A 20,369-nucleotide genomic window follows, 5' to 3' on the forward strand; every position below is an offset into this window, starting at 1 on the left:
AAGAAGAATTTTGTTACCAATGAATAAAAAACTCACAGAGAGTCCAGTAGTACCATGGCTCATTTTCAAGGAAAAGCAGATTTCCTAACAAACAAATCCATACATTTTCTACGAGTGAGAAAAAGCTTCAATGTCTAGCAGAGAGAAGCTTTTTATAACTACCTTTTGGGTGTATTTCTTTCTCCCGTGGGAGTCTCTGCTACCTAAGAAGTAATGATAATAAATTATTCTATTCAAAATGGGAATTGTCCACAGCATTTCAAATATCACCGACATATACAGCACCCAGCAGTTAGCTGAGAGTAAACAGTCTTGGCTATAATTGGAAAATTTAAAAGTATGGTTATGAGAGAATATTTGAAGACCTATTACATGTGCTTTGCTTTATCTTCCCAACTTTTATTTTAAAGATTTCATAAGGACGCCAGAAACAAAAATTGCCACACGCACACATATGATTTTGAGGCACACCAAATATGTGTATGGGAGAAATTCCACATACGGTATCTGTCTGCACACACACACACAACATACAGCAGAGGTACTATCTGCACAGTTTCCATCTCAGTATGATTTTCCCACTTACAGCCATTATAGTGGGAAAACAAAGGCACCTGGCTCACAGTTCCCACCCCCAATCTTGACAGAAGCGACTGAGAATCATGAAAATGGGTCAAAATTTGCATCTGGGTTGGAAAGAAGGGTTGATTGCCATCCACAAGGCAGCAACACGAAGATGGTTCTGCCCAGCACAGTGTAGAAGAGATCAGGCAAAGAAGGATGCTTGCTGAGAGCAACTGTGCACCATGCCTTCTGAGCAAAGGGGCAGGGTCCCAAAGCCTTAGAGGCACCAACTGGGGGAGGACTGGTGCCCACAGAGGTGGGGCTGGGAGCAAGGACAGGCCAGAGCCCTGGTCCATCTGGAGCCATTTAGCTTGGTGGTTTCCAATCCTAAATGCATATCAGAATCACCTAGACATAGCAGAGCTGAAGTAAAGCCTGGGCATCTGTGGTTTTTTTTTTTTTTTTTTTAATTCACCAGGCAATTCTGATAGGCACCCAGGGTATATACACTGCTAGTAAGATTACTATTCCTACTTCTCATGATAGTAATAGCCTTTCCTTAGCACAATGGAGATCAGCACCAGGAAGGGACTTCTAAGGGGACGCCTAGGGACCTGGAGGCCCCACCTGACAGAGAGCCAGGGTTGGCAGAAGGAAGGACTTGCTTCTTCCCTGCCTCCGTAGGCTACAGCCCCATAATGAAGCCAGGCGACGCTGAGCTGGCCCAAGAGCTACACAGCTTCACCAATCAAGATGGCAAAGTGCTCAGAAGTAAAGTTCCAGGCAGTAGGCTTTCCCACAGCTGCTCCGCAGAGGACACTGACTCACCCAACCAGCAGGGAATCCTTCAGGATGAGATCTGAGAGAAGCACACTAACATTACCCAGTAAAATGTAAGATCAAAGGGACTGACATTCATTTTATTATGAAGGAAACATCAAACCTAGATAAAACTTTTATCTTCCAAGGATAAGTAATCTGGGGGGAGGGGAGGAGCCTATGAAATGATCCTACAAAGAAGAACAGGGAGGTCGTGCTCAGGAGGCGAAGAATGAACACTTTAAGGAAAAAATTGAGCAAAAGAATGGTAAAATTCAGCAACATCTGTTTTGTACTTTCGGAAAAAAGTTTTAAAGATGGATTCAAACAGATAAAGGATGACATGGTAAGAGAATGTGACAGCAGAGAGGAAACTGGCTGAGAGAGGCAGAAATAAAAAGGGAACTAGGTAAGACAAAAAACCAAAGGAAATGAAAGTGCAACAACAGAATTTAAAGTGCATCAGAAATGTTGCCTGTTGACAAACAACAGGTTCCTTCCGTATCGCACAGGGAACTATACTCGATACCTTGTAGGAGCTTCTAATGAAAAAGGATACGAAAATGAATATATGTACGTATATGTATGACTGAAACATTATGCTGTGCACTCGAAATTGACACAACATTGTCAACTGATTATACTTCAATTAAAAAGAAAAAAGAAGAAGAAGTGTTGCCTATTCATAAAAGGCAGAGAAAAAAAAGGCATGGATCTGGAAAAAAAAAAAAGAAAAAAATAGAAGACCAATCCAGACAGACAAGAAATTCCACACGGGAGTATCTGAAGAACCCAAGTAATAATAACAATCAGAGATTTAATGAAAGAAAATGTTCCTAATGGGTCGATAAACTGAAATCGGAAGATCCAGAAAGTCACAGGGGCACTAGGAAAACTTAGTGAAAAACATTAACATGTATATAACCCGTGACTGAAGTTTCATGAGAGAAGGGATTTCCGTCTCATTCACTATGGAAATCCCAATGCCTAAAACAATGTCAAACACATAGTAGGTGGTCAATAAACACTGACCGTGTGTATGAGTAAATGACTAAAGTCTCGACCCTCACACATAAAGAAAGCCTCTGTGATATCCAGGCTGAAAAATCAGATTGCCTACACAGGAATTATTTAAAACCACACCTTCAAATTCCTCTTTCAAAACTTTAAATTCCCGAAACCAAAGTGAAATGCCCCTAGAATTCTGATAACAAAGGTTACGGCCCAAGAATTTTATTTTCAATCAAGCTCCCATTCACTTGTGAGGACAATAAAAGGACATTCTCAGAAAATCCTGGGCTCAGAAAGTATCCCATTCTTCAGTAAATAGACAAAAGTCACTATACAGAGAAAAATAAGAATAGAGAAAAAACAGATAAACTGGTACCAAAGGACTGACAGTACTGAAACTATAGAAACATATACTTGTTTAAATAATTATTATAAACACTGCTATAAATCAATATAAAAATGAATTCTTTAACGATTAATACATGTTTAAAATAATTAAAAATAAGAAGCTGGCAATAAAATGCCATATTAAACCAATTACATATGAGGAAGCAAGAGGGAGGGGGAAGAATAAAAGAAAGTAAAGAATGCTAACTTCCTTATATTACTGGGGGAGAAGTTAACACCAGTTCAGTCTTTTTTTTTTTTTAATTGAAAATACAGTCAGTTTACAATGTTGTGTCAGTTTCTGGTGTATACCACACTGTTTCAGTCATACATATACATACATATATTCCTTTCCATATTCTTTTTCATTATAGATCACTACAAGATATTAAATATAGTTTCCTGGGCTATACAGCAGAAAGTTGTTGTTTATCTATTTTATATATAGTAGTTAGTATCTGCATAGTTCAGTCTTAACACTGGTAATCAGAGAAATACACATTCGAATCGAACTTTTTCGTTTTTGTTCTTTAATGAGTAATGTAGAATAAAAGCAAAACCTATACTGTCTGGCTTACTAAAAAAAGCAAATCTGTGCATCAAAAAGAGAAAACAATAAACATAGTAATGCAGCATAAAAAGAGAAAAAATTAAGATGACAGAAGAGAGGAAAATCATACCACAAACAATACTAATGTAAACTAACTTAACTACTGCTTTTCTCAAAAAGGTTTGCAACATATGCTGTCTCCCAGAGTACATTTATAGCAGTGTTATCCACCTAAAGAACAAGAGTAGTCAAAGGCATAGCATGCAAATAGAAGCACAAACAAAGCAAGAAAACCAATATTACTATCAAAGTATAATTCAAGACAAAAATATTGAACAGGGTAAAGCAAGCCATTTGTTAATAGTGAAAGTTAGAATACACAATTAAGATATCAATCACAAACATAAATATCATAACATCAAAATGTGTGAAACAAAACAATTAGAATTTCTAAGAGAAACTGAGAAAAACAGCAATCCAAGCAAGCAAAAAACAGTAACAACAAAGAACCCCAGAAATCCTGAAAAACCTTACTAGCAGAGTTGATTTAAGATTAGATCTCACCTTACTTTCAAGCACTCTATTATCACAAAACTTTGCCAAGTAGTAATCCTCAAGAATGTCAATAAATCCCCCCAAAGAATACCAAATATAAGAAAACTAGAAATTAACAACAAAGTGTGAATGTTTAAAAAAATTTTAAACCTACCACTTGATAATACTTATAATTAATCCTCCAATTAATGGGGAAGTCAAAATAGCAATTATATAATGCTTCGATAGTAAAGGTAAACAGAACATATATTAACATCTTTCTAAATAAGTCTTCAATCAAGGGGAAAATCAGAATAGGAATTATGTCTTGAAAGTAAAGATAAAGAAAAAACATATCAATGCCTAAGGAATTCTGCCAAAGCTCAGATCCAGAAGGGAGAAAGAGGGGAGGGTATAGTTCAGTGGCAGAGTGCCTGCCTAGCATGCATGAGGTCCTGGGTTGAATCCCCAGTACCTCTATTTAAAAAAATAAATACATGAATAAACCTAATTACCCACCCCTCAAAACAGAAGGGAGAAAGCATTGAAGACTTTTCTTATCAAACAGAAAATAATGGAAATAAGCTGAATTATGCACTCAGCTCAAGAATTTAGTAATAGAACAGCATAACCAACTTAAGAGAATCAGAGAGAAGGAAATAAAAAAATAAATAAAATAAGGAGAGAAATTAATGAGGCAGAGAAAGAAAAACAACTAAAAAACCCCAGAGATTATTTGTGGGGAAAAGAACAGTCATAAAACAGACAACCCAAACTAAGCTACTCAACTTTAAAAAGAGAGAAAAAGCATTAGGAATCAAAATAACCTGGGTTTATAAATAACCTGTAACCCCAGAGGAGTTGTAAACAAATATTCCATATGACATTCTGCCCATATGTTCAAAATTACAAATAAATGGGTATTTTTTGGAAAATATAAATTAGAAAAATTGACTCAACAAAATGTAAGACACTTAAGCAGACCCTCCCCCAAAAAAAAATCATAAAAGAAATTGACAAAGTTATCAAAGGATTTTCTCCAAAGGGGGTGAAACTTAAATGATCTTATGAGAAAATGTGTCCAATTTTAAAGGAAGGGAATAATTCTAAAGTGATATAAACTTTTCCGGAGCATAAAAAATATGGAAAACTTCCCAGTTCATTTTAAGAGAACTAGCATAATGCTAATAATGAAATCAGAGGATCTAGACGGGGAGAATGACAAATCTTCATGAGAGTGCAGAAGTAAACAGGAAAGACAAAACCTGAACAGACATTGAGTAAATGTAGAAACGTACCTTGTTCCCAGTTGGGATGATTCAATATAAATCCCAATTCTCACTAGATTAACTTGCAAATTTAATCCAATTCCACTTACAATTTCAGGCAGAGGAAGGAGGTCTGGAGACATTAAAAAACTCAGCCATGGTCCCCCAACTCTTAAACGGCAGAGTTAAGAGCCAAAACCAGGTTTGCCTGACCTCCAAAGACCATGCTTCTCCCAGTGGAAATTAACTTGAAAAGGTAACTGGATATCAGTTAAAAACAGCTGACGCTGAACAGCAAGCTGTCATTCTGATTGAACAGTGACAGATGAGTCTGAAGTCCTGGGATGATCTTTCAAAGAAGACATGTTCCTTATAAACCCATAGTAGTTTATTGTCAATTTTGAACAACTTTCTCGAATTAGTTACTGTATTAATTTGACAATATCTTTCCCTACATAGTATTTACTTAGAAAGAAGTCGTTTTATTTTATTTAAGTACCCTGGGGCCTATTTTGTATAATTTCATAGCTGGCTTTATATTGTTAAGATTGGCAGACTTTTCAATTATTTCTGCCAAATCCGTGTTACTTCCCAGTTTCTAGGGGCAGCAATACCTGAAGGTTAGGTTTTCTTAAGTGGGACATCAGATAGATAGTTGAGAACAACCTCAACTCACCCAAAATAATAAATGACACCAATGGCTTCTCAAGGTTTGCTTATAAGGTATTTAATTAGTCCTCACACTCCATAAGCAGCATTATTAAAAAAAAAAAAACCTATTGTAATTGTCACAATGTTATAAAAACCCACTTAATAATAACTATGTGCATTGGGGTTTTTTATGACTTCTTGAAGCTCCTTCCTGTCCACTGCTCTTTTCACCCAACATATGCTCTCCTGCATTCTAAGGCTGCCACCCTTTATCCACTTGCCTCCTCTCAGCTCAATTCTCCACCCTCATCAGTCCTAGGGTCAGTTCCCATCCTAGATGTAAAGCTTTCCCTGACTCCTTGTTTCTCATGGGCAAGAGTAAGGAATGACTTTTGAGTTTTCTACCAAAGACGAGCCACGTGGCTGCCCTCTACTGTCTTGGATAATTGAAACTGCACCATGACCTACCGCTCTCTTCTTTTAAATGCCTTCTTATTACCTTCCACGTCAACCAGAGGACCCAGCTGAGAAGCAATACATCAGTGCCCATACAACCTGGCATCAACCGGATGGGCATCTGTCTTACTAGACCCGCTCTGGTTCTGACCCCCTGGAGTAATCGGTCCCCTGGCTACAAATCTCAGAAAGCAACTGTGAACTCTCCCGACCAGTGGATTCTGAAACACACTTCCCCACATCCTGTGCTTAGCACCTTCTAGGAGGAAATGAGACTTCACCTCCACCTACCAGCTGTCTGGAACCCAATGATGGCTGGCACAGAGCGTCTGGGAGGGGCAGCAGAAATGCTGACGGTGTAGTTGGTGCCCTGGTGCAGATCTAGGCACATTTCTGGGGTCCTGCTCTCTGTGGTCAAATTGACCGTCTCCTCATGAACTGATTCCATTGAGTCCAACCGGTGTCCTTTTATGTGCACCTTTGGGAGGGGGGAAGACAAGAGAACCCAGCATGGCTCCAGTTAAAACAACCGAGAGAGACGCTGTGGTGCTGGGACCTACACGCCTACTACTCCCTTTCACGTTGCACTGCTCATCCCGGGGGAGAGAAGTAAGGCAGACCTCTGCTATCAGGTATCTGATGAGGAAATCTGACCCGCCCAGTAACCCATAAACCCTGAGCCGGGACAGAAGCTGAGGAGTCTCTCTAGGGAGTGCTAGCCTACACTCCAATGACCGGCGATCAGGGGAGGCAGTCACTACCGGAGACTCACTCGCTGCATCCTGTCACCAAGGTGGCAGATGCTTCGAGGCTTGCTCTGAGGGAGTGAAATACAAGAGCTTGGAAACAAGCGATAATGATGCCAAATAAAAATACATCCCCCCCACACACACACACCCTGGAGAATGACAAATATACTAACCATAAAACCTAAAATAAAATCATCCAGACATCTTAAGAATCCTGTCCACTTTTCAAAAGAACTATGGGATCAGGAAGCAACGAGACTGAGGAGCAATTCTGGAAGCAAGTCCCGCCAACTCACCTTCCTGAGGGTCACCATTCCCGCCCTAGCAGGAGAAAGGAGATCACTTGACTTACCACGAACGCAGTCTTGGAGTTTATTCTTCCTGGGTTTATTCGCCACCTCACACAGGTGTTGTTAAACACGGATACATCATTAATTTCTATAGTTACTTCTAAAATGGAAAAGGAGAGAGCCCACTCACAAAAATGCATCAGTGGGCTTTGGAAAAATCCCGATGGCCACCATGGGAGAGGGCACGATGTAGTTTCTCTGCCCCGCTGGTGTCTCGGCAGATCACCATTCATGCTCTGATACAGAAACTGAATCAGCAATTCAAGCTATCTGGGGCCAGTCACTCGACGTAATGTCATCATGAAGGAGCTTGGCCCATTACCTGACTTGGAGGAAAAGGAAAGAGTCTCACCTAAGTGTAGGTGAGAATTCCAACCTGTGGTTGGTCTGACAGGCCACTGGATGCCCCTGGTTTTCCACTCAGGTGGGGTGGAAAGAGGCCCAGAGCTGAGCCCCGAATCTTCCCTGCAGCTGCACAGGTAAGACCAGCTTCCGCCTTCCTCACCCCACCTGGCTGATGGAGCGCTCATTTCCAGGTGACTGCTGTGCCCCAGAGGGAAATGACATGCATTACCACGGGGGGCCATTCCTCAGGAGCTACCCATTGGGGTGAACCGAATAAATCCTCCCTGCATACTTCTGGGACTCCTTTAACTGACACTACTGAATCCTGATTTATCAGGAAGTCACTGATTTCAAGTTGTTCTGCTTCCTTTAAATATTCTATGTGTATTTCATGTAATAAATTTGGCAACGTGGGAAACTGTATTAGGGCTTTGGTTCCTGAGGTAACACAGTTTCCAGTGGACCCAGTAAACCACCTAGGAAGTTGTTCTGATGAGAAGGGAGCAAGGATCTAGCTTTTTATCTACTTAACAAATTCCCTGCAGATAAATAAAACTATTTTCATTTGCAGTTGACATAATCTTGTCTATAAAAAAATCCTAAGAAATTCACACACACACACACACACACACACACACACACATACACATAAACTATTAAAGATAAGAAAGGCATTCAGCCAGGTTGCAGGGTACAAGGCTAATGTACAAAAATCAATTGTATTTCTGTACACTAGCAAGGAACAATCCAAAAATGAAGTTTTTAAAAAATTCACTTATAACAGCACCAAAAAGAAAAAAAGGGATAAATGGGGGGGGTTCAAGACTTGCAGATACTAACTAATATATACAAAATAGATAAACAACAAGTTCATACCGTATAGCACAGGGAACTATATTCAATATCTTGTAGCACCTTATGAAAATGAATATATGTATGTTCATGTATGAATGAAGCATTATGCTGTACACCAGAAATTGACACAACATTGTAAACTGACCCTACTTCAATCAAAATATATATGCACACACACACACACACAAAGAAATAAAACTCCCTGCAGATAGAGGTTACCATATTACCAGCTCTGGGGGAGGGAATCATCACCTCACCAAACAGGAATACTCCTCAGCCCACATTCAGGCTTCCCCATTGAATCAGACATCCCTCGTGGACGCTTTAGAGCCTCTCAGCCTCTCCTCTCCCTTATTCCAGCCCCATGTGGGCTTTGACAACAGGACCACGTCTTGTCCCCTGTTCTGGGGCTTCCCTGCTGCACACCAAGCACGTGTAACCTAGAGGTTCAGGGGAATGAACACCTCACAGGGACAGGAGGCAGGGGATCCTGCCCCTGATCTTCCTTCCCCATGAAGGCCAGTCCTACAAAGACTGGGCATCACTGCAGTGACAGAGAATCACCTGCACTTAGTGAAGATCCATGCAACACGGCGTCCTTAAACTGGCTGTCCTTCCTGCCCTGCTACCCTCACCTCCACCCTCACCCCTGCCTCCTGAGATTTCATTCCCTGTTGTGTACGAAACATGAGCCCTCTGCCTCAGGCCCTGTTTTCTGGGAAACCCAAGGTAAGGCTCCCATCATGAAGGGTGAGAAAGATATGCCTCCACCCCAGGAGATGCCTTCCTTCATCTTGGCTCCTGTCCTTCCTTCTAGTACATCTCTTCTCAGCCTCCAAGTGGGAAAGGGATTCTGCACCTTAGGCACCTGTAGGGCAGACTCACTTCTCCTGTGCTCAGAAGGAATACGACCTTTAGATAGATGCTGGTCTACTGATCTCTTTGCCCATGGAAGATTTTATGTCTTTACTAAGTCATACCATCAGCAGCATTACCAAGATTCTCAGTGGCACATTACACCTGGTCTTGGGTAGGCTCAGGTCAGCTGCCTGTATGTGAGCATAAATAAAGGAGAGAGAGGAAAACAGGCAAGCTTCTGGAGCGGTACCAGAGGATCGCGATGCCTGTCCAAAGCACTCCTCGGTCTCTCCATCAACGCTTCTCCCCAAGCACAGATCGTTTGAAATCAAAGAAATTCTCCACTCCTGGACATTAGTTCCCTGAGAGATGCAAAGACCCTGTTTGTTCACCTCCTTGGGTACAAAGATGATGCTGGCACCAGTCTCATAAGCTTGAACAAGCCCCAAATATTCCAACACCTTCCTTCTTGAGAGCCCTTCTAAGCTCTAGAGCTCTGGACTCCTCTGCTCATGCCCACGTCTCTCTGATACTCACACACCACCTGGTCCAGAAGGAAAAGGAAACATCCCACCCCTCACCTTCTTTCTGAGTTGCCAGTAAAGCAAATTTCCTTCCCGCTCGGGACCCCTCTGCCACCCAAGCAGAGACTAGAAAGGAGACATGAAAGTTTCCCTTCTTGTTCTTCCTTTTTGCTTTCACTATGGCAACCGCAAATGACATCTCAAAAACGCCATCTGCCTCCAGCCTGTGCTGTGCTCTCTGCACAGATGGGGCCGAGATCTGATTATAGGGATGTCAGATATTTCATCCCAAGGAGCAGTTTAATAAAATTCGGTTGGTTTTCCCTCCAGGGTGTCTACAAATCAGCTGGGAAGACTTCTTCATAAATGTATCAGATACTAAACATCCAAATTAATGCTGCCCCTTTAAGAGAGATGACTTGGGAGACTATGCCCTAATTCCAATAGTACTGAAAACTGAAAACATTTCTGGAAGTTCTCTTTGAAACTGACGCCAAGGCTCTTTATTCGCCATTCACCCTTAACGGAACAATTATCAAATGCCAAGCGTTCTCCCATGACAGGCACTGGGCTGGGACGATGATCAACATAAGCCTCTCCCACAGCAACATGTTGTCTGATGGACGGAGCAAACACATAAGCATAACTCGATGAATATCAGGACACAGTGATGCTCAAGTACCATGGAGGATAGAGAAAGAAGCCACCAGCTCTCCCTGGAAGACCTGGGGATGTCGGCTTCATGGAGGGCATGACCTTCCGGGATGAATGGCTGAACACTGGGAAAGACATCTAAGCAGACAGAACAGCAGGTCTGATGCCTGGAAGTGTAAAGGGTGTGGCAGATTCGGAGTGGGGAGAGAACTGTACCGCCAGACAGTGCAGACTTCCTCCTATGAACGACGGAGAGCTAAAAGCTGGAAAATGATGGGAAGCTTTTTTCCTTTTTTAAATAAAAAGATAACTCGGGTGTATTTTGAAGGAGACACTGGAGGTCACAAGGAAAGAACTGATCCCCTTTGCTCAGTGATTACATTACATCAAACACTGAAAGAGAGATCTTCATAGACGTGATCACATCTTCACAGCAGTCACAGGCAGCAAGAATAAAATCAAAAATGAGTGAACATTTATTGAGTGATTACCATGAACCAGAGAGTACGCACAGTACTTTAGATGTATCGTTTACCTAATCTTCATAATAACCCCATGAGTCTGACATTGTCGGGTCGATTTTATAGACCTGAGGCTTAGAGAAGTTAAGCAGCCTGTCAGAGGTCACACGCGAGTAAGCAGTCAAGTCAGGATCCAAAGCTGGACCTGTCAGACTCCAAAGCCCAGAGCCTTTGCACTGGAGCAGTTATTCAGCAAAAAGGTGAAAAGAGGAAATCAGGGCACTGTATTTAAAACCAGGAGACAATTCTGAAGGAGAGGCAATGGGAGGTAAGAGACTTGAGCCTGAGAGTCTGAACAGACTGCCTTTTGCTGTTCTCATGAAAAATATAAGAGGAAGCAGACCAGGTCTGAGGAGGAGACTGATGAATTGTGCTTAGAGCATGCTAAATCTGAGTTATCTACAGACTAGACCACCAGGTGAAAAAACAGTCTTAAGGTCATCAACGCGTGCATGCTAGTTGAAGCCCTGGGTGCAGGCGGGACACCCAGGTGGGACATGGAGAGCGAGCAGCACGATGGCAGAGCACTGGGACACCCCAAAGCCCAAGGGCAAACCAGAGGAAGAAGCCCGGCAGAAGAGAGGCAGGATGCAGGCTGTGAGACTGTGATGCTTAGGGAGTCAAGGATGGAGAAGATCTGACGGAGTGTCAGCTTCCTCAAAAGCTATCTCCTTTCCTTCCCACCAGCCCCCCAACCTCCTCACCCTCACCCAGGAAAGGCCTGAAGTAGAACATAAGGCACTGGGGGCTCAGTCTCTCTCTCTCTCTTCTCTCGTATGGCTCTTTCTCCCCAAGTGCAGTGCACACAGTGTCATGATTAGATCTGAGGTTGGACTCTGGCTAGAGGCAGGCAGAGCTGGTCTTTTGCTCGTCCAGCTGTAGGACACTTAGGCCTCTCTGGTTTTAACCAAAGGAGGCCCCCACAGCATCCAACTGAACTCTGCACTGGGCTTTGGGAACCAAAGCCTCCATGGGTAATAAAGTACCTTTGCTTTGTTTTAGATTCTGTATGTGGTGCATGGGTGCATGTGTGTGTGTGTCTAAACGTACATATATATATAAAGTTATGTATTTTAGCATTATATTAGCATCCAGCATTTTTCTGGGCTACTCATCACATTTGCAAATAAATAATTTCATAATTAGTTAGTTAATGTCTATCTCTCCTGAATGTAAACTCTATGACAGCAAAAACCAGGTTTCTCTCTCCATCCCCAGAACCTAATTCAGTTCCCTGACACAGGTGCTTTTTAAATATTCACTGTTTGGTTGGTTGATTGAATAGATGATGAATGTATGGATAGATAATCACCCTTGCCAGATGTTGTGGAGAGGTTAAGAGAAATCAAGACTGAAACTAGAACATGAATTTGAGAGTTACACGGTCATTAGTGACTGTGGTGAGAGGGCTACAGTGAATGGGGGGGTCGGATGCCTGATTCTTCGCCATCAGGAGGCTGAGAAGAGAATGGGGTGGGAGGGGACAGAGAGCACAGACTACGCTCTCAGAAGTGCCATTGTGGGCAAGGACTGGTCTTGCACACTCTCTTGGATTCCAATTTTATATCCATTCTCTTTATTTTTGAAAACAGAGTAAATTCAGGAGGCCCTAACAGATGGTCAAGCTCAATGTCATTTCTAGTCAAAAACAGATTTCAAAAGTAATATGACTAATCTTCTAATATGACTCAATAAACTACCTCCAAAGGCAATTCTCAAACAGAGATTACAAAACAGACACATTGTGATAAAGCAGCGTCACTGAAAAGAGGGTATGCCTTCCCAAGGTGACAACCTTGAATAAATGTATGTTTGGCTATAAGACTTCTGCCAGGTTTCTTTCTTGTTTTTAAGTCTTTAGGGTCACATAAAACAGGTCGAAGTAATATGGCTTAGAGTAGTGCTTTCCTAAAATGCACTGCACACTTTAGGATCATTTTTGGTGGCACATGAATAAACTTCCACGTGTTCGCTTTGTGTCAATTTTTGTGTACATTTGAAACAAAAACTAACTGTTCAACAAACTCATGATGCTATATATATGACAAAGTGTCTTTGATCAGTACATTTAAGTTACAAATTTAAGTTTTAAATGTAAGTTATTTTAAGAAACTTAGTGAGTAAATAATATTTTTGTCATGGAAAACATGATCAGGGTGGTCTGCAAATAATTCAAGCTTGGGAACTCTGGTAGGAGAGAGAGCGCAGACTTTCCAGGATTCAGGACCTGAGTTCGAATTGTCTCTGCCACTTACTGGTCACTGAATGACCTTGTGAAAGTTGCGTAACTTTTGTGAGTCTCGGATGACTCATCTATGAAACGAAAATTGACTTCACAGGGGTTTTGTTTTTTTTTTTTTTTTTTTTTTTTTGAGGACAAAATGAAATCAAGCATCCGGGCTCCTGGCAGAACCCTGGGCGTTGAGGTCGGTGCCCCATCCGAGGTAGCGCCCATGCTTGACGGTCTAAACATCGCACACGTATTCAGACAAATCCCAGCCATGTGGCTGTTGACGTAAACGTGTCCATTTATTCCGGCTGACCTTTCCCTGCTATCTGAAATACGGTGAGCTGCAAGTGAGCATTCACCGGGCTGGAGAAAAGGATCAACAACAAAACAGAAGGGGCAGAGGCTAACAGGAGGCCTGGAGGCATGCGGACTCAGGGCCCAAGTTGGGTCAGGGGCTCAGAAAGGATCCCAGCAATCACACAGCCTGGGTATCAACAGAGATGTTAACTCCCTGAAGAGCCTGGAGTGCGTGAGCGTCAACTGCATAATTATTAACTCAGATTCTAAACATAAAAAGCCAAATGACCAGTGCAGAATGAAAGCCAGGGACAGTCTTATCAAGAATGAATCAGGCTCTTTGATCTTGAGGTAAACCGACTCACTGAACATCAAGCTTCCACCTGGGGTTTTTCCAGACACTAAAGTAATTGCCTAATTCTCAGCTGTCTGGAGTTTCCAGTCTAAACCGGCCTTGAAACAAACAAAAAAACTCCCTATCTTGCCGGAGTTCACACTCCATTAAAAACATATACAGATCCGTGCCACTAATCGGAAGAAATAGGGACTCCAAAAACATTTTTAACTAAAAAAAATCCAAGTAAAGTTTGGAAGATAAATTATTCCACGCAACTTGGAACTAAACAATCAAATGTAAAAAGAGGGGCAAACGGAATGAAAACAGAGGACAGCGGTAGAAGACATTCAGAGGTTAGGAAGAAAAGTAGAAGGTGGGGGGGGAAACCCAGAAGTCGACACTGAGGAAGGTAAATATAAAATACACAAAGAGAGTTGGGACAGGCAAGGACGTATGAAGAAATGAAGGAAAAAGAAGGGGGGGGGGGGCAGCTGAGCAAGACCCATGGTAATGAGCATCTCTCACTGCAGTTCCAGAAGCCTCTCCTACCTAACCACCCAGCAGCTGTGTGCGCTGTGCCAGGAATTAATCAGCATGTAAATTTCCCCTTTATCAGCGGAAATTGAATTTAGCTGCCAATCTTCATTGAGGGCCTCGAGGCCTCCTCACAGAAAGATCACAGCTCTCAGGGAGTATGCCTTTTCTCTCCTTAAACCAACACTTGCATCAACCCGTGGAAACAGCTGCGGCCGGAGCCACAGACTTGGTGGAAGGTGGCAGGCTGAAGTCGGTAATTATAATTAGCAGTTACATAACATGTTTGTTCTTCAAAGTGCTCTACAAGCATCAGCTAATTAATAGCTTACTAAGCCCCGGGAAGATCCACTGGTTTTTCATGTAGTGACTAATCCCCATGCCCCCACTGAATTCCGAGTGGTGGAGGCACAGGAGCTGGAGCAAGGAAGCAAATGGTTGAGGGTCCACATGCTCTGCCCAGCTCTCTGGCCAAGTGACTCTATAGGTCGCTCTGGGCCAAGACCACCTCCCCAAAGGTTGAATTCAGCAACCTATGAGGCAGCTGCCTCACTTCCTCCAAAGAACTCTTCGAAGGACTAGTTGGGGATGCAATACTAGTCTGGAATGACCATCAGTCTGGCTGGAAATGGCCAAATCTTCTCAATTTCCCCAGTTACAAAGACTGGAGTCCTTGGAGGTAATTACAGGTCTTCCCTTGCTTCTCTGTGCAAGTGGGGCTAGTCAAGGGGACCAAAGAGAAGGCCAAACTAGATCTCTGGGTTCTCACCCATGTCTACCCTTCTCTGTTTCCATGATTGCCATCTCTAGCCTGTTCCTGCTGCATTTGCAGTGGAGATAACTGAACGTGGGACTACATGGCACAGACAGGATCTCGGCTGCAGAACTGAGTTCTTCATCCACTTCGAGGATGCTTTGCCCGAGGACTTCAGAGGTCCCTGAACACCTTGAATTTGTAAAACATTTTGTGTATATGTGTATGTGCATTTCTTTGGAGAAAAGTCTATTTATCCTATTGCCCTATAAATTCCAAGAAGGTAGTGTCCAGCAAAGTAGTTCACACATAGCATATGCTAAATAAATATCTATTGAATAAATTGACAGATTTCATCAAATTCCTATCCCCTAAATGGTCAAACATTACTCTGTGGAAAATAATCACCAGCAGGCTGCATGTTGAAACTGCTCTGGCTAGACTTTCCCATGGAAAACTTTGACTGATAAGACCTGAGGCATTCTACCAAAATTCTGCTGCAAGGCAAACCAGAGACCCAGATCAAAGCTGCCTCGAGATTTCACTCTTCAGAGCCAAGCAAGTCAACATCTAGAAATAAATTCCCAGAGCTATTCAAGACTGTGTGACAAACCTTTGTCACAGCCCTGGTCAACCACTATAAACATAATAATCATTGCCTTTTCTCACCTTGTTTCTTGGAGGCAGAAGCGTGAAATAAAGCATGTGGACGTGCACGCTTCGGACACGTGAGAAGACCCTCTTCAAGCAAGGCTCACAATCCCAGCAGCAGACCGAACACGCGCACAGTGCTTTAAACTTTTCCAAATGCTCCCTGCATTGACTATCTCATTTGCTTCTCTCTCAATAACTGTTTGAAGCAGGAAAGGCAGACTTTATTTTCCCCTTTTTATAGACGAGGAAACTGAGGCTCTGAGAGAATAATGCCTTAGTTGATTACACCCAGCTAACATATGGCGCTGCAAGAATTTGAACTGAAGTCTCAAAATTCCTTTTCCCCAGTAATTCCATTTGGGGCTATACATCCAAAAGAATTGAAAGCAAGGTCTCAAAGAGGTGTTTGTATGTCCGTGCTCATAGCATTATTCACAATAACCAAAAGGTAGAAGCAACACATGTCCATCAATGGATGAATGGACATGCAAAATGTGGTGTATATATATATATATATATATATATATACACACACACACAACAGAATATTATTCAGCCAGAAAAAAGAAGGAAATCTCACCATTTTTGACAACATAGATTAACCTGGAGTACATTAAGTGAAATCAGCCAGTCAGAGAAGGACAAATACTACATGATTCCGCTTACATGAGGTCAATTAGTCAAACTCATAGAAACAGAAAGTAGAATGGTGGTACCAGAAGCCGTGAGGAGGGGTAAGTAGGAAGCTATTGTTTAACAAGTGTAGAGTTTCAGTTTCTCAAGATGAAAAAATTCTGGAGATTGGCTGCACAATGTGAATATACTTGACACTGAAAAATCATTAAGATGATAGAGTTTATGTTGTGTATATTTTACTATGATTAAAAATAAACATTAAAAACCTCATTATACATTATACCACCCTCTCTCTGAAAAGTTGTCAACATGTGCTAAATTAGGACTTTCAAGTACGCCCCGCTGAGAAAATGGTTCATGGAGAAAAATTTCTCAGCCAGCCAAGCAGAGGAAACAGGAATTGCTATGATTTAAGGTGAGGTTCAAAAGATGGATGCGTAAGATTCTCTATCCTACTTTTTTTCCCAATCCATCCCCTAAATCTTTAGGATTTAGCTGACAAACCTAAAGCCAGGTGCCCACGCAGGTAAACGGCACAGCCAAGCACAGTACGCAGAATGAGCAATCAAATGAAGGCATTAAGTTCCAGGCTCTTGCTGGCCATTCGCTTCTAACAAGAGCCCCCCACATTGGAGTCTGTACCTGTGCATGACAGAGTACTTGCTCTCCAGGTGCCTTTCTCTGTGCAGACGGAAGTGATCTTTCCTCCAGGGCTCTCAAAGCCCTCCAGACAGACATAGTGAGCCACACCGCCCAGGCTGGAGCTGTGGTTCCCCACCAGGACCGCGTGCTGCACTTCCGGAGGGCGGCCACAGTTGATCTCTGCAATGGGAAACAGCACAGCGCTAGTTATGCCCCATGACTTCCACCCCATCATTCATATTTTAGAAAGAAATACTCAGTGATGATAGAGTCCAGTCATCTGGGAAAAGAGAAAACACTAACCCTATCAAATAATCCAATTGTGAGGTATATAAAATAAGATTGTTCAGAAGTAAGAAAAACAGGTATCTCTGAGTTTAATGAAATTTACAAACAAGTATATAGAGAAAATATTCCAATTATAAGGTTATTTATATCACAAAGAATTCCTTGGTCAATGAAATGATCCATCTCAGAATTCTTTTAAATATTGAGATTTTTCTAGTATCTTTTTTACTATGTATCTTCAGATCATTAACTCCTGAGTAGATGATAATGCAACTGTAGTTTTGTTACCAATTGAATATTAAATGAAATATATATAAAATCTCTGAACTTTTTAAAACAAAGTGATGGGAAAGTATTTATAGTCTAAGCATTTAATTTATGTACACCTTTCAAAGAAAAAAATTACTTGCATAGAAGGAGACAAAAATGAAATTATAAGATTGATATGAAATTTCTTCTCTGCAACTCTGACTACTAGAAGACACAGGAATATTAACAGAGAACAAACTGAGGGAAAAGGATTATGACATTACCATTTTAGACCCAGCCAAACTCTACTCCACATATGAATAAAAGAGTCATTTTCAGATAGTTTACAATTAAAAAAAAATCTATATGTGTATCTTTTCTGAATAAAAATTCAAAAATAACTCCACTCCAACAAAAAAACTGAATGAGAATAAGCATCCTAAGAAAGGAGAAGGACAGGGTTTTAGAAGAAACACTAGTGGGCCATGAAATCAGCGTGATGTGCAGGTAATCATAGTCATTTAAAGGTGACTACAGAGCTTGAGAAAACTAACAGTAAAGGATTCTAGCACTGAAAGCTGAACAGTGTGAAAAAGGTAATAATTTGCAAATTAAATTTCAAATTATTTCAATGAAATCTGAGTAGTGAGATGAAGAGAAGAAACAAAATATGCTAAATTTCCCATATAGTTGTGGGGAGCTCACAGATACAATTTTATTCAAGAAAACATAATAAATATATAATTATAAAATAAGCTAGTCATGGGGAGAGGATATAGCTCAAGTGGTAGAGCACATGCTTAGCATGCAGAAGGTCCTGGGTTCAATCCCCAGTGCCTCCATTTAAATAAATAAATAAATAAATAAATAAATAAATAAATAAATAAATAAATAAATAAATAAATAAATAAACAAACAAACAAACAAACAAACAAACAAACCTAATTACCTACCCGCCAACCAAAAATAAATAAAATAAGGTAGCCATAATAGTTCCAAATGTAATCACTAGTCCAATTACACCTAAATCCAGAAAGAAAAAATAAATAACTTTTAGCATTTATTCTGATTTTTAGTTTTCTCCCCAGTCTGAAGAAAGTCAAGAAAGTTAAGCACTCCTGACATCCAAGCTTTTAAAACAGAAAAGTCCATTTATGGAGACAAAGCATTCAAAATAGAGAAAATGGCATGATCTGTTCCCTATTCCCCATCAACCATTCTTGGCCTTTGAAACAGGTGGCTTCTCTGAGATGAGCTACTGATACAGAATTGGTGGATTTAATGGAATTGTACTCTTCTCCATCCCATTATGGATGCTTGGTCTGTTGCAGAATCCCCGAGTTACTTCCTGGAGGGAGGCCTCTCAGAGCAGAGTTGTCACTGGGGTTATCATAAGATCCTCAATACAATAGTTCAGTCCACCTTATCAGTCCCTTGATTCTGAGATTTTTTTAAAAAGAGCTAGTCTCTGGTCAGTGCCAATTCAAATCATGAGCAGTTATGGGACCAGAATGAGGTGGTCATTAAATGTATCCTCTAAACTTGTCTACCTCTCAAGCCCAGTGTTTGTTCACAGGGATTTGTTCCCATTTCATACACGTTTACCGGACACAAGACCCCTTGGCCTTCAGCATGTTTTCCCAGCACCAAACCTTTAGACATGTTTACTGGCCCCAAACATTCCAAGACATGAGTATATTTGTGTGTACATGAGCAACCAACCGAACAGGTGGTTAATGTTTCTTAAGACTGCCCGGTCATTGTTGACATGTAAAACATCTTCTAGCTAAAGCCAGGGTTCAGTTACAGCAGGAAATAGAGGGATCATCAGTGAATAGACTGAGGGTATAGATTTATGTAGGTTTATGGACCTTGACGCTGGAGTTCTAAATAGCACATAGGAGAGCTTCGGCAGAGAACTCAGTGAAACACAGCTGAATTAAGGGAAAAGCATAGATACTAAAGGGATAAGAGTTCAGAAGATAACCAAATTGGCTTCCACCTTGGACATGACCATGAATAACAGAAGGCATGGTGGCTTTAGTTGGGACTATAAGATTTTTTTAATTAACACCAAAAATACTAATTTAGGGAGTGAGAAAGCATTAGCCTGTTCTCTAGGGATTAAGGTTTGAAGGGTCAGTTAGATATCCAGTGACAGGCAACTTGGACCTTATTCTGTGAGTTCCCATCACAGAGCTATTCAAGTTGGACAGTACCTGGGCAAGAGATATTTAGAGAGGATTCCAGCATGACCTGGATTAAATACATGGTTCTCAACAACAGCTATACATCTGAATCACCTGGACAGCTTTTGAAAACAGACACATGCTGGAGTTTCACACACACACACCCCTACCCTCACCCAGACCCATAACTCTTCTGAATTAGTAGTACTGAGCTGGGTTCTCAGCATCGACATTTCTGCAAAGCTCCCAATTTGATTTGTCTGCACACTCACAGCTGAGAATCTAAATTAAATATTGGTATGAATGGCTACCATTTACAATCACATGCATCGCCCTAGGGCCCCAAGTATGTATCATTACTGTGCACAGTAACCATCCTGGATAGAGATGATTTCCCCCCCATTTTATAGGTAAAATGGCTCAACATGGTTAAATGAAATATCCAAAGTCATATAGTTACGTG

The 20,369-nt window shown here is 41.4% G+C and overlaps 1 protein-coding gene across 40 annotated transcripts in view; it reads right to left on the reverse strand.

The window, feature by feature from the left end:
* The window catches only part of SUSD1 (sushi domain containing 1), a 145,683-nt gene that overhangs the window by 89,956 nt on the left and 35,358 nt on the right, over positions 1–20,369 (reverse strand). For 39 of the 40 annotated variants that reach the window (XR_010382774.1, XR_010382779.1, XR_010382776.1 and 36 more), the window contains exons 6-8: positions 17,181–17,360; positions 7,342–7,439; positions 6,532–6,718 (exon numbers count right to left, since the gene is read on the reverse strand). Coding sequence is in view for 26 of the 40 variants with exons in the window: in XM_064490399.1 (XP_064346469.1) it covers positions 6,532–6,718; positions 7,342–7,439; positions 17,181–17,360 (465 nt within the window). In the remaining 14 variants the exon portion in view is untranslated. The remainder of the gene's footprint in view (positions 1–6,531; positions 6,719–7,341; positions 7,440–17,180; positions 17,361–20,369) is intronic. The other variant, XM_064490418.1, reaches the window with a different exon arrangement.

Source organism: Camelus dromedarius, chromosome 10, assembly GCF_036321535.1.
Source record: "Camelus dromedarius isolate mCamDro1 chromosome 10, mCamDro1.pat, whole genome shotgun sequence".
Lineage (NCBI taxonomy): Eukaryota > Metazoa > Chordata > Mammalia > Artiodactyla > Camelidae > Camelus > Camelus dromedarius.